This window comes from Synchiropus splendidus, chromosome 5 (assembly GCF_027744825.2).
Source record: "Synchiropus splendidus isolate RoL2022-P1 chromosome 5, RoL_Sspl_1.0, whole genome shotgun sequence".
Classification (NCBI taxonomy): Eukaryota; Metazoa; Chordata; class Actinopteri; order Syngnathiformes; family Callionymidae; genus Synchiropus; species Synchiropus splendidus.
The window spans coordinates 31,571,106-31,586,722 of record NC_071338.1 but is presented as its reverse complement, the minus strand read 5'-3'; the positions used below and the strand labels follow the sequence as shown (position 1 = coordinate 31,586,722).

General features: G+C 44.7%; 1 protein-coding gene across 2 annotated transcripts in view; it reads right to left on the bottom strand.

Annotated features, from left to right (window-relative positions):
* igdcc4 (immunoglobulin superfamily, DCC subclass, member 4) overlaps positions 1-15,617 on the bottom strand; it is a 71,504-nt gene extending 55,887 nt beyond the window's left edge. For both annotated transcript variants that reach the window (XM_053864823.1, XM_053864824.1), the window contains exon 1: positions 15,379-15,617. In XM_053864823.1, the coding sequence (XP_053720798.1) occupies positions 15,379-15,448 (70 nt within the window). In that variant the 5' untranslated portion in view covers positions 15,449-15,617. The remainder of the gene's footprint in view (positions 1-15,378) is intronic.

The following is a 15,617-nucleotide window of genomic DNA, read 5'->3' as shown; positions in this document are numbered from 1 at the left end:
GTACGTGAAAGGTTACACATTACGCTGTACATCCCTGTAATAGAAATAATCCATCAAGGCTGTCACATGAAGCTACTAGGAGCAAGTACTGAGTCATCATGTTGCATGAAGGGAATACGGCAAGCCACCGAGGCAAGAAGTCATTATCATTCTGAGCAACTGCCAGCTGTGCAACACTTGCTTTGATCCACAAACCCAACGGTTTCGGTTCGACACTCCATGTTCTCACAAACGCTGATGTCCTGACTCACTCTGGCTGCAGTTTTATTTTGTTGACTTGGCTATTGTCTTTTCTAGAGATACAGAGATGAGGCTTCATGAAACAGTGTCGTCACTCTCAGAGCTCAGTAGGTGGCGCTGTGTGGGTTTAAAAATGATGTGAGGTTTCATTAAAATGGCTGTTTAAATCCAAAGATTTTAGAGCAAAAAGTGACATCTAGTGGCTCTGAAAATGAGGACACTGTTTCACGAAGCATCAAAAGTGAGTCAGGGCAGACGGGAAATGGCCATCACTCTGTTGTTCTCTTGTGGTTTTCCTTTTGATCCTTTCATCTGCTTTACCTCACTCTCTGTTTTGTTTTTTGTTTCTTTGTCAAACATCCTGCTACTTTAGTTTTGTGGTTACAAACCATGGAGCGTTTTCTTCATTTATTTATGTTTATTTGTCTATTTATTTATTCATGGACCCCAGGGATTCCTGACTGTACTGCCTGGAATTGCATTTCACTCGTCTCACTGTAGCCGCGACTGCAAGCTAATTATCACCAACATGTCTCATGGCTTTAGTCTTAAATTTCCCCTGCGACGGGAAAACGTCTACTGAAGAAAAGGTTTATGACACCAGGGGATGGGAAGCTCGAGAGCAGCAATGGAAAGTGAAAGCGAACCTCGTTGATTATTAAATGTTGCTTTAGCCAGTTTTGTGCAACTTATCGGTGCTGTTCAGTCGTGATGGCTTGATGAGGCTTCATGAAACAGTGTCTTCATATTCAGGGCTCAATAGGAGGCGCTCTTGGTTAAAAAGTGATGTGAGGTTTCACTGAAATGGCTCTTCAAATGCAAACATTTCAGAGTGCCATCTAGTGGACTCTGGAAATGACAACACTGTTTCATGAAGCTTCATGAGCCGGTCACTGGAGTTCAGCCCTAAAATGAAGATCGTTGTTTAGTTCTGGGGGTCACCAACATTGCGCCCCCTAGCATCAGGTGGGCTGTAAAAAATATCTGCTTTTTTATCCCCCTAGCGAGTTGTTAGTGTTTATACAGTTTTGTAGAACATTTGTCAATATTGACTTTGATGTCATAAGGGTAAAACGCATAAAGCTGCATAATAGGGAAGTCGTATGATTTCAACAAATATATCACCTGAGAAAAGTGTCAGCATGACAGGCCTGTTAGAGACGACAGCGTCTGTTTCAATTCAAGACTTTTTCCACACAAAAGTGGCTTTTAACTTGTGCGGCAGTAAAATAAGAGACACAGAGTACAAACACTTCCATAAATAGACAATAACAAATAGCTCATTTATGCCACTCATGAACTAGTCCCTCACAGAGAGCGCGCAGAAAAACACAGCGCGGAGACAAGCATGTGGCTCTTGTGATCGCGCAGCGTAAAGTGAGTGGAGCGGGTAACCAAGTGAGGGGCCGTAACATTCCATCTCTCGTGCCTCCTGCTCTATGTACAGTGCTCATTCATCCCGACCTCTGCGCGTCCAATCACAGAGCTGAGTCGCACTACACAGGGCCTCCCAGCAGCATGGGGCCTCCACATGGCCGTGTCAAGTGCCAGGCCCACTTGTGTGAGTCAACAGACCCGGGAAAGCACCGACATCATGAGTAATACAGGGTTGAAACAGCTTGAAGACAGGGTGGCAGAGACGTATCTTGAAGTGAAAATGTGTGTTTTTTTTTAGTCATTTCTAGATGCTTAGTAATTACAAGGTAATGCATACTTTAAGTTGTGTAGATACTGAACCCACTAGAACACAACCACAGTGGCAGGTTTCCTTATTCAGAGACCATGGTTCTCAGATGGTCCACCCTTGGCTGGGATTGACTTCAAGTGTCTCCTGGTCTTGTCCAGTGTGGCAATAATGGAGAATGAGATTGAAATGTAGATGAGTGCAGATGAAGAAAGAGAATTTTCTGGATTCGTATGTGCATCTATGTTCATGCCTTCATCTCAGTTTTAGCTTTCATCTAAGCACCAAGCTGTTCTTTTCAGTGATTTTACCTTCATGGTTTTTAGACTTGTTTTTAAGTCTCTACATGTTTTAATGGTGTAAATCTAGTCAATGCATTTTCTCATTCCACTCTGTACATTCTATTTTAGTTTTATTCACGTGTTTTCGTGTGTTGTTTTGCAGTGTAAAACCATACAGCATCAGCATCCTCCGTAGTGTCTTTGTTCTCTGTGCTGAGGTAGTTCAATGGCTACATGGTTGGTATCCCAAACTAGTCAAGGAGCGAGTGATCACCACGTGACTGATGGTGATGAAAAGCAAAGTGGGACCAGACTTGTTTAAAAATAAAACGCAGGTGATGAAAAGTGATCAAATAAAGAACAAACCAAATGCTCCCTTTCAATGCCCACAGTGTGCCAACTGCAAAACAAGGTTGGAAAGTGTATTTTTGGGCCCATGAGGCTTCAAGAAACAGTGTCCAGTAGATGACCCAGTCTGCTCTAAAATATTTGGATTTGAACGGCCATTTTTATTCATTAATCCATCCATCTTCGTGTGATCTCGGTTTAAGAATCGAGCCTCGGCAGAAATGGCACTGGTCCCATGCAAGGCGGTGCCGACCACTTGGAGGAGGCCTCAGGGCAGACCCGGGACACCGTGAGCTCTTACACCTCAAGCCTGGTTCTGGAATGACTGTACACTGTACAGGTCGTCACCAACCTTTTCGCAACCGCGAGCTGGGCACAGAGTGACCTGAAGAGCTACCATGGGTTCAGTATACGCTTCTGAAATCATGATATACAATGAATGATCAATGATATTCCTCCCAAATACCTGTCTCATTGCTAGGTTTTCATGATGAATTATTCTCACAAAAAAAGAAAAAAAAATCCAACATAATAAGATGGTTATTACCTGATAATAATAATAATAATAATAATATTTTTTTTCTTAAAGGCCAGTGGCCACCATGTTGGTGACCCCTGTTGTATTCCCTCACAAGAGTGTGACAGGTGACTGAAGCAGGTACTCTCTTCTACTCTTCTACACTATATCGAGAAAGCTGCTTCAACACACTGGATGCAAGCAACAACTGTCTGTATAACACGGCGAAATCACTGTATCAGCTCGGTCCATCTCTTTGTAAACATTAGCAGTCCACTTCTTAATACGAGACGTTCCTTGGAACATCCCAAGGGAGGACATTTTTCAAACTCATCTCCCCTGGTAAATGGACTAGATGGAGCTTTAGTCGCGCCCCGACTGCATGGAGCCGCTCGCGTGCTTCCTCTCTGGCTGGAGAACAGAGTGCTCACCGGGCAGCATAAAAATCCACACTCACTAGACAAATAAAATCTGTCTGTAACCCAGCCCGGGGCTTCTTTAAATAATACGCATCCTAATTTAGCAGCGAGCCTTTGGGGAGGGGGCGAGGATGCGCTCACAAATCGCAGCCGACACACCCACACAGCCAGTGCACGTACCTCAGTGAACACCAGCACATACAGAAGCTTCATTTACCGCTAATGTGTAATGAGCCATTCTCCGCCGGCGCATCCATCTCACCGGCTCGGACATCGGTCTCAGGAGATGGACACATTACCGAGCGGCTGCTCGGTGCATTGGGTTTAGAGCTGTTTGTACGACAACACAGAAGCGGCGGCGGCCTTTGGAAATAGCGCCGACGCAGCAAAGATCCCAAACTGTGAGAGGAGCTGTAAAATAATGGCCTGTAAAAGACACCGTAAGCTATTCAAAGGAGTTTGGCTCTTGTTATCTGGAGGGAAGCAACAAAGAGGAAAGTGGAAGAGAGATGAAACCTGCTGAGCTATTTCAGTTATTTTAAGTTACCGTTCACTGTCGCTAAAATAAGTGCGCATGAGAACGGTCATAGAAGCAGAGCAGTGTGGCGGTTATGATAAGTCACAATTGTTGGTACAATTCTAAACATTCGAAAAATATGATCTCATTGGTGGTAGTTATTTCCAGATGTGTGCTCTGTTTACGGCACATGAAGCATCACAGTGCAGTCACTGTATCAGTGTAACAAGCCTTGGTGAACATCTATTGCAAAATCCTGAACAATGTTGCGTCCCTTGGTTGTTCTGGTTTCGTTCAACTGAGCACAGCATCAGCAAGTGCTGGCAAAGTATGGTCAAACCTTAGACATCATTAGCATCACCACAAAATGTTGTAGAAATGTGTTGTTCCTTCGAATAACGATGATTTTAAAAATATTTTTAAAAAATAAAAAATAAAAAATATATTTTAAAGTTGTTTTTTTTTTTTTTTTTCAAATGTTTGTACCATCGATCATATGCAGTCAACAAAAAGGAAAATGACAAAAATGGATACATTATTATTATTATTAGTAGTAGTAGTAGTAATAATAATAATAATAATAATAATAATAATATAAAGAAATAAAATGTATTTTATATAATGAAATATATGTATATTGACAACAACAACAACAATAATAATAATCATAATAATAATAAGATAATAATCATAATAATAAGAATAATATGAATAATAATAAGAATAATACGAATAATAAGATAAAGGAAGAGAATAAATCACAACATCTAGTTGGAACGGGGATAATGTTGTGGACTTTATCTCTCCGTGGTCTCTGGCTGTGTAAAGAGCATCTGATTAAGAACCAGGTGGGACGCAGAGAGAATTTTATTATCGACTCAACACAGCAGAGCAGCCGGCCGCCTACTGAGGGCGCAACTCCAAGACCACTCCTGATGAAATCCCAGTGTGACTGAATGCAATTCAAGGTTCTCAGGGCTGCGTGAGGCAGCACTGTAAATCAGGATGGGATTTGACCACGATCACCTACTCGAGTCCTTGGAGACAGAGAGGAACAAGTGGCGATGAGACATGAAAGTAAACCCACACGTTCTCTTCCCACAGAGTTCAGTCCCAGGACGGCAAAAAGGAGCGTCTGACCATCTGAGGTTGTCAGAAGTGACAAGCTTTGGTCGACAGAGTCCAGCCATCCATCGCGGGTCGCGGGGGCAGCAGCTTCAACAGGGAGCTCCAAACATTCTTCTCCTAGGCAACATCCACCAACTATGAATGGGGGATCCTGAGATGTTCCAGTGAAGAGATCTCATCCCTCCACCTGGTCCTGGGTCGACCTCTCGGTCTCCTGAAGCACCACCAAAGAGAGGCCTGCAGGGGGCGTCCTCATGAGACGCCCAAACCATCTCAACTGACTCCTTTCAACATGGAGAAGCAGCAGCTCTACTCCAAGTATCTTCCAAGTGACATAACTCCTCACACTGTCTCTAAGGGAGACGCCTGCCACCTGTCGGAGAAACCCATTTCACCCGCTGACCATAGGTGAGGGTCAGGATGAAGACTGACTGGTAAATAGAGAGCTTTGCCTTTTGGCTCAGCTCTCTCTTACACACAACAGTGTGGTAGAGTGACTGCAATGCCGCCCCTGCTGCGCCGATTCACCCACCAGTCTCCAACTCCCTCACCCCTCCACTCGAGAACAAGATCCCAAGATACTTAAGCTTCTGCACTTGAGGCAAGGACTCATTCCTTACACGGAGAGAGCAATCCACCCTTTTCTGGTTGTGTAAGGAAATGGTCAAAAACACCAGTTGCAACACTCATCTGTTGACGCTCTTCTCACCTTGTTGACACCTCTTCTCACAACATGAATGACGTTGTGCCAATGGCCTACAAACTGGCCTGCACTATCAACAACAAGAGTCCCAGCTCACATCATCATGGAGAGGTGAAAGGTAAAATATCTATCCATCCACCATCATCATCTTTTCCAGTTTACTGAGCATCAAAGTCGGGTGCTCATGATGCCAAAACATTCTATCCACCCATCCATCTACACATCCATCCATCAATCTTTTGGTTTATTTAGCTCAAATGTCAGGTTTTCATGTTGCCCGATCATTCCATCCATCCATCCGTTCATATTACCAGTTTATTTAGCATCAAAGTCAGGTTTCCATGATGCCTGACCATTCCATCCATTCATCCATCCATCATTCCAACCATCCACCCATCCATCCATCCATCCTTCCCTCCATCAATCCGTCCATCCATATTACCAGTATATGTAGCTTCTAAGTCAGGTTTAGATGATGCTTGATCATTCCATCCACCCATTAATCCATCTTTCCATCCACCAATTCATCCATCCATCCACCCATCCATATTACCAGTTTATTTAGCTTCAGGTTTTCATGATGCCTGACCATTCCATCCACCCATTCATCCATCCATCAATCCATTCATCCACCCATTCGTCCATCCATCAATCCATCCATCCATCCATCCATCAATCCATCCATCCATCCATCCATCAATCCATCCATCCACCAATTCATCCACCCATCCATATTACCAGTTTATTTAGCTTCTAAGTCAGGTTTTCATGATGCCTGACCATTCCATCCATCCATCCATCCATCCACCCATCCATCATTCCAACCATCCACCCATTCGTCCATCCATATTACCAGTTTATGTAGCTTCTAAGTCAGGTTTACATGATGCTTGATCATTCCATCCACCCATTAATCCATCCATCCATCCATCCATCCATTCATCCATCCATCATTCCAACCATCAGTCCGTCCATCCATATTACCAGTTTATGTAGCTTTTACGTCAGGTTTTCATGATGCCTGACCATTCCATCCATCCATCCATCCATCCACCCATTCTTCCATCCATTCTTCCATCCATCCTTCCATCCATCAATCTGTCCATCCATATTACCAGTTTATGTAGCTTCTAAGTCAGGTTTACATGATGCTTGATCATTCCATCCATTCATCCATCAATGCATATTACCAGTTTATTTAGCTTGTGAGTCATGTTTTCATGATGCCTGACCATTCCGTCCGTCCGTCCGTCCATCCATTTTACCAGTTTATTTAGCTTCTAAGTCAGGTTTTCCTGCTGCCTGAACATAAACATACAGATGTTGCCAGTGTGAGTCGTGGAACAAAATGGTTGAAAACAGTTGCAACGCTCATCTGTTGACGCTCTTCCCACACGTAGGCATTGGCACGACATGAATGAAGTTGTTAGATGCCTTCAAACTGCCGTGCACCATCAACAACAACAGGCTGCTGACAAACCCATGATGAATTCCATGATCATTTCCTTCCATTGTGCCGCTGTCTGAACTGCTGTATGATGTCGGCATTCTATGACAAGCAGATTTACTGGCCAAATTTTGAATTCAGAAACTGCTTCCAGACTAATTCCACACTCAACTAAAGGACCTGCAATTACAAATGGAAATGAATAAATCTCATTTTCCAGCCTGTTATCTGGAGGGAAGCGTCGTCTGGCTGATCATAATCAGACCAGTTATATTGTGTTTGTTTCTGGTGTGTAAAGTGTAGCGGTGCTTCGTAATGGAAGACCAAACAGGCTTTTTTGTCTGGTGGCTGCGGTCGTGGCCCTTGGCCTCCGCCGGCACCCACTTATTCATCCCTGTCCCAGAATCCCCCAGCCCCCGCTTCCTTGCATTAGTTCCCACAACAACCGGCGCATTTTCACCCGCTCCAATTTCTCAACCCCGTCAACACAAAACAACACTCACACATGTCACGGACGGCAACTGGGCTGTTAGCTCTCCAACACGATCACTCGCCGGAGCCAAGCGTTGTTCACGGAGCTCTTCCTTTCGGAGTTTTCCTCAGGTTGTTTTGTTATCCAGCAAGCAAACACGTCATGTACGAATCTGCTCTGTGTGTCGGATGAATTACTCCAGGGGGAAACGTGAGGTGCAAAATGGAAGCAATTAAACTCTGGAGCGGATCCAGAGTGCAGGAATTTCACTCCGGCTCGCATTAACTTTACAGTCAGTTCGGACATTTTTATTCATTTCCCTTGAATTATTACATGAACTTTGATGCATTAAATGTGGATTATTTACTGCTTTAATATTGATTCATGTGGTGGATTTAGTGCTGATCCTAATGTGTTAATTTGTAGGTGCATGTGTGGTAGAGGAGTGGGCTACGTGGCTGGGGGAGGGGGGGCTGTGTGCTTCCTATGTGAGGTGCCCTTCACTAAGTGTAGACTAATGTGTGCAAATGAACATAAAATATCCGTCCATCCACCATCATTGATTCCACTTTAGTAGGCTTCAGAGTCAGGTTTTCATGATGCCTGATCATTCCATCCATCCATCCATCCATCCATCCATTATCCATCTTTCACTCCATCCATCCATCCATCCATGCTTCCATTTGTCCATCCATCCATCATGTATCTTTCCGGTTTACTTAGCTTCAAGGACAGGTTTTACTTATGCCTGAGTATTCCAACCATCCATCCATCTATCTATGCATTCATCCATCACATCCATCCTCCCTTCATCCATCCATCCATCCATCCATGCTTCCATTTGTCCATCCATCCATCATGTATCTTTCCGGTTTACTTAGCTTCAAGGACAGGTTTTTCTTATGCCAGAGTATTCCAACCATCCATCCATCTATCTATGCATTCATCCATCACATCCATCCTCCCTTCATCCATCCATCCATCCATCCATGCTTCCATTTGTCCATCCATCCATCATGCATCTTTCCGGTTTACTTAGCTTCAAGGACAGGTTTTTCTTATGCCTGAGTATTCCAACCATCCATCCATCTATCTATGCATTCATCCATCACATCCATCCTCCTATACAAACACACAGATGTCGCCAGTGTGCTAAAAGACGGGTGGAGCTGGAGATGCTGTTTCCTCCCATAAAGAAGGGGCTGACACAGTTGCTGTGGAAAGTTAGTTACTGTTTGACAATGAAACAACATCTACTTTCCCTTTTCTACGGTGATGCAATGAAGTTCATTTCTAAAACATGATTTATGCAAACACACTCATGCTATCCCGCTACACGTATTATTTTGCTCACAAACAAAAGCTGGCCATGACAAAGACACGGTGTTTCTACTTCAAGGCTCTACTGCTGTTGGTCTGAAGGTCTAACAACACAGTTTAACTGCAGTAGTCCTTCGCGTTTGAGATGTTAACTTATTTTGAATCACTCGCCTGCGGATCAATGCACTTGTCTTTGGAACTAGAAGTCATCAGTAAAAGTTTTTATTAGGCTCAAGCAGGAAGCTTAGCTGAAGTGGTTATAGCTTTAAAAGCACTAAAGTAAAGGTAAGTTCAAGGGTGGTGAGTCTCACATACAGACCCAACAGATGACGTAGTGTTTCAGTTTAGTCTGAAAGGTGCAATAACAAGCTGTTTGTTGTGTAGGTGTTTTGCAGTCTGGATGGCCACGCTGACCCCGTCCATTATCGGAAGTGGAAACTGCAATGTTAAAGGAGGTGGACTATATATATATATATATATATATATATATATATATATATATCTAGACATGGTCCAGTTCTGAGACCCATTACGGGGTGAGAGAGGGGACCCCTGTTCGGGCGGGTGACAAACTCAAAGGCCCTCCATCTTGTGGTCATAATGTTGTTGCCGTGTCGCTCACCCGCATAACATTTCATAAATGAACACTAGACGACTCATCGATCGGGATTCCAACCTGCCGTCATAAATCTTGCAAATCAAATCAATCACCTTTCTCTCCTCTATCAGTGGCGGACAAGCCTTCAACACCGATTCCAACCAGCCCCCTGTGGGTCAGTGGATTCTGACAGGGTGCAAATCCATTCTCTGTCTCGGCAGGAGCCTGCGGGGCATGCCAAATGAACTGGTACCTTCTGCACAACTATATCAGGTGCAAGTCAAGGGGCTGTATATCCCGATCCCTCCGGCTTAAAGCCCTTAAGTGCATAACTGAACGGTGAGTGGCTGAAGCGATATGGTGAAATTACAGTGCATCTCCGGGGAAGGTGGTGCACGGACGTGCGTAAGCACTCGAGCGCCTTCCCTTTATTCTACTGCACTTGAAATGTCAGCCGCATGGCCAAGTCCTTGTGCATAAGATTGCTTTATTCCCGATAATTGCGGCGGCGGTTCGCTCCGCACAGCGTGTCACAGAGGACTGGGAAACATGGCCGCCTGGCGCAGCGAGGCCACGGCAGGACTTCTAATGACGGCATTATAACTTATTTAAGCTCTTGTTGTGACGGCTTTAATATCAGTCACGATGATGATGATGGATGAGGCGTGGACCAGAGGGCAGCGTTGGAATGGAAGCTTTGTTTTTGGTCTCCTCCCTGGTCAGTCGGTCTGGAGAGCCTCGGCGAGAGCTCTTGTGAGAGGATGGAATCTTTGCAGAGAATAAGAGAGCAGCTCAAGTGAGGTGGCAGTCACCTTGGAGTTTTTGTACAGCTTGATTCCGTCCTGAGAGTTCATGCGAGAAATGACCCACGGCTTCAATTCCGTCTTCTCCTTCGCCACCAAATCGTCGGATGCCACTCGATAGCTAGATAACAGAGGTTGGATTTTTGAGCTCAGAGCATTGATGCCATTAACCTCAACTGTCCGTTTTAGTCATTGAATGTTTGCAGACAAATTAATACGTCCACAAGGTGATTTTCTAAACAGGAAAGTCAAATCTGATAACAAATATCGGCCCAGAATATTGGCCAAATATCGGCTTTTTTATTGGCTTTCCTAAGCCACCAGATATCAGTATCGGCCCTAAAAACAGCATATTGGTCGACCCTTATTCCGAAGTCTCAGTCAGTTTTTCATGCTAGTTTTTATCACATGATATCAGTGTTTTTTGGCTTGTTGTCCATCCAAACTATACACAGTCAAACACCTACATTAATGTTGAATGCCATTATCACATCACTTACTTTTAACACTCTTTTTTTTTTACAGTTCTACAGGCATGAAATCAAAATAAACCCTTCTGGATATGATGAAAAGTCCAACAGTGCTACAGGCTGTAACTTCTTTGAATCCTTTCTCCTTCCAAACTCCTTTCCCCTGCTGTCTCTGACAGTTCTGACAGAGGAGGCCAGAGATGTTCCCAAGCTACAGTGAAGATGGAATGCCTCAGCGAGGAATTTAATATGCCATTCTTTCTGTCCGCAGAGACCTTTGAAAAAACCTCTACCACTTAATTCTGCTAAGCCAGGGTCTTGGGTTTCAGGAGCGAATGTAGGGCACTCAGAAACAAACACCACCGTTCCAATTTGGAGCGATAAAACCGGAGGCTTGGAGGAAATGGAAGCAACAGCCTCATTAGAACCTGATCTTGCAACTCATCTACCTGTCAGTTATTACTTTGATTTTTTGGGTGAACGAGTAGTGATTGAATTTTAATTGGGCTAGCAAGATATAGACAGGTAGCACCTTCTCTGACTCTTGTCAGTCGACGAAATAAAACCCTCTGTGAGCAGAATTTGAACAGAGAGATTAGGAAATTTAATGTCATCCACTTCAAAACCTTAAAGAGTGGAATCCTAAATCTGGTGTTCCGCGAAGGCCTTTGTTATGCTAATGCTGCGGCCGCTCTTTCAACCCCTCATTGTCTGGGACCATTATTCCGTACCGCGTTTCCTCTCCCTTCATATTGCAGCCACATTCTGGTTTAACTTGAATCTCAGTGATGTTTTTGACATGATAGTTGAATATTATAAAAGTACTAGTAGTACCAGGTCCTGCCTGTGGTTTCCACCTCAGTTCCTGCATTTATTTATCAAGGAGAGCATTTGGCATATCATATGATTTTGGCACACTCTGATCGCTGAGACAGCGCCACCTACTGGGCTCTGAAGCTGAGTCATGAAGCCTCACCAGCCCAACATGAGCAGCAGCTATCTCTCCCGAGGGGATTCGTGGGTCCAAATGGTTGTCCACACCACCAAAGATTTCCAGAAAACATCGCTGAAACAGGCTTCAAACTCTTTTTCGGCAACCAACAGAAAGGCAGACAAACTGAATAGCAATGTCCCACACCAAGTTTGAATCATCTACTGTCATGCAGGAAGATTTTTCCCCAGCTTTGTGATGCCAATTGCTAGACAATTCCTGACTTGCTCTTCTTGGCGATACATTTACACGTTTTTCTTTTGCTTTTTGGTCATTGCATTGGTTGCTTTGGTTCTCGAGTAAATGAACTTTCACGTCCGGCTCGGTATCGGCTGCCGATCCTACTATCTTTTGATAGATCGGACGGGATCAGACTCTCAAGATACAGGGCCGATCTAGCTTTTCCTCTGCGACCTGCACTGACACTTCACTCAGCCATAAAGTTCTCCTCCAACAACCGGTGCCCTATAAACTTCACGTTCAGCCTTTGTCACAGTCGTCTCTCCCCCTCCCTGCACTCTCTTCTTCACCACCTTCATCAACCCCAAAAACTTTCCACCACATCTCCCCCTTCCTCTCCGCTCTTCCCCCTCCCTCCCATTTTCCTCTCCAGCTCACACCTTCACCTCTCCAGCTTCTCCTCCACCTCCTCCCCACTGCCCCTACAAATCACTGCACCATTAGCACGCTGAGCATTTTTACAGCCGCTTGTGCTCAGACCGAACTAAGTTTTGGAAATGAAGTTCCACCAAACATGAAACATTCCACATAGCTAAGAGTCTGAAACTGAAATGAAGCCCTGAAAATAGGGTCACTCCAAGTCAAGTCAAGTCTAGACAGTGACAGGACTGAGTGGACAGTTGCATAAATGTTGGTGAATACAGTCCGTTTTTCTTCGCAAGGATCCTCTTCTGAGAAATGTTGAAAATGAAAAGGCCATTCACTGGCGGAATCAAATGTTGGAATTCAAGTTTTAATTAAATGGTCACCAGAGTGACCTTGAACCGTCCTCACGCTTAATGGCCGATCAACACGGGGAATAGAGAGTCAGGTATTTTAGTCATTAACAACAAATAAAGTCGGATGCATTATTCCCTGACATCGAGGTCCTGTCCACATGGCGACAGTGTGTGTCGCAAACATATTTGTGCTGCTTCATCCACACGGATCCAGCGTCTTCAGTCACTGAACTTTTCTGAAAATGATGTCGCAGCCCGGTTGGTCTCAGCTATCTCTGTGAAGGTCGTCACTTCCAAACAATAAGAGAGTGGCTCCCATTCAGCAAGAGCCGTTTAACTTAGCGGAAATGTCAACGCAAAACCTTCAGCGACTGTTTCGTTTTATTGAGGCGCAAACTATCACGAACACCGACGTGCTCAGTTAAGAACACACTCAGCACGTGAATATTTCCGGAAACAGTTTCCAAAACCAAACAAAAACGTATTGAGTAAAGATTGCGCTCGCTCTAGTTTCGACGTAGGAAGTAGCAGTTGGCCACTCACCTGCTCAAACTGCTGAAGAACATGAGAAGCACTCGCTGTTCAGAGCGACTCCACAGTCTGTTTCAGGTTGTTGAGCTAAAGTAGCACTGTGCTCAAGCTTCTTCTTCATTTGTTGATATACTTTTATAGCGCCCCCCACAGGCCTGGAATGTATACTGCATCATGTTCAGTTTTCTCTGTGTGGACAACTGAAACATTTGTACACAAGCACTTTTTTAGAACTTGGATGGAAAGACCGGATGGGACTGTATCTCCATGTGGATGAAGCCGACAAGTTGTCAGGCTTGTGCTACCTCAGGTCATCTGTCTGAGCGGAACAGCATCCCTTGCTAGATGGCGCTATACACACAGCATTTGGAGTCTGACTTTTAAGGTAGGACCTTAAGGTGGACCATGAAGGATGTACAAAGCACTCCGCATGTGGGTTCCAGTCATCAGAATCCGACACATCGCTAGCCCCACCCCCCATCGGAGAAAAATCCTGGAGGGCACCACAGGTTCTGACCGCAACAACTGAACCAACTGCATCCAAACGCCCTGCCACGGACACTTTTCCATCGTCTACGCTCCACAAACTGCGACTCCATGGTCCTGCTCATGATGGCCAGTTTTAAACTCTCCGTCAATAAATGAAGATTCATTTACAATGATATCAGAGAAAAACTTTGTCAGGGAAGAAGTCAGGAACTGTAGCATCTGTTAATCCAAGTTGCTTTCCACACTGTGAGACAAATACAAGACATCTAATCTAATCTAATCTAATCTAATCTAATCTAATAATGAAGTTAATGAGCTCCTGGTCCACTACAGAAGCACATGGACCAACAGACTGACACCACCCAACTCAAAGACCGAGCGCCACTGGAGGTCCTTTCTTCCTGTGGCAATAAAACCGTGCAATTCATCTCTGAAAAAATCACAATGAAGGAACTGCATTTTCTTGCACATTGTTCACATGGTTTCTACGCTCTTTAGTATAGCTTTGTTTTTGCACTTTATAATATGATTTCTTTTTAATTTATTGTGACATGTCGAGTACAGAGTACGATGAACATAATGTCCCTTGGGATGAATAACGTTTTTCTGATTCTGATTCTGAAAATAATCACATTACAACAGTAACAACTTGACAATACATGATACCAACACACTTGTTTTACAAAAACAATGAACTTCATCGAGAAACATCAACTCAAAAAGGAAACAGGGTATGAATATCTCTCCCAGCTCTCCTGATGGCTGGCTTGTCCAGTTCCATTTCGCAGGCAGAGACAGTGATTCCAAGTCACACGGAACAATCCGGACTTGAAGAATGAATTGCCGGAGCCCTGTAAACTGCACGCTCCTCTGGGGGCTTCAGATGAATGAAACACCCCTCAAGTCTGACTTCAAATTAGGAAAACCTTGGAGACCCCTAAGCTCCAACCTCCCAGCAGAAATTATGCAACTTCTCCTTCGTTTCCGTGAATAAATATGCTTTAGATTAGTCTTGGAAAAAAACAGCAGTCACATCGTAGGTGACATATTTGGCTTGAGCTCTCCGGGACACCCCTGAACCCCAACTTCCACACACGTATTCTCAAAATGAGCGGATAATTCCAGAGCAAATATCACATTAAATTGAGTTAAATGGCCATAATACGGGACCTTTAACTGCCATCACGTTTTACGATCGTCCCCCCCTCGCATTAGTGAGTCAGACAGTTCTTATTCTCGGGGAGAAAGAGAACTAAACAAAGTGTGAGAGGGAATTGGCGGAGCTCTCCAAACAGACCCTCGGAGGTCGGCGGGTTCACATTTAAAACACCACCTCCATAACGGGGCGCAGAGCGCGGGGGGAGACACAAACACGCCGGATCCAACTCCGCCAGAAGTGTCCCGACCGGACCAGAATCCTCCGGCGGCGTGCGGCGAACGCACAAGCCCGACACACTTTACCTTGTTTGGACGACGCGCTGAGCAGAGAGAGCAGACAGAAGAGCCAAGTAGCGCTCTCCACCAGCGCCATGTAGCTCTTGGGTCTTGGGCAAAGCAGTCGATCTCGTCCCTGGGATCCGCTATTGTCCCCGCCGGTGCGCGTAAAAAGCCCCTGTGCGCGGATCTTTCTCAGCACAGTCCTGAACAATGAGGCAGCGGACGGAGCCGTCGTGTCTGTCGGCGATTCAACGCCATGTTGC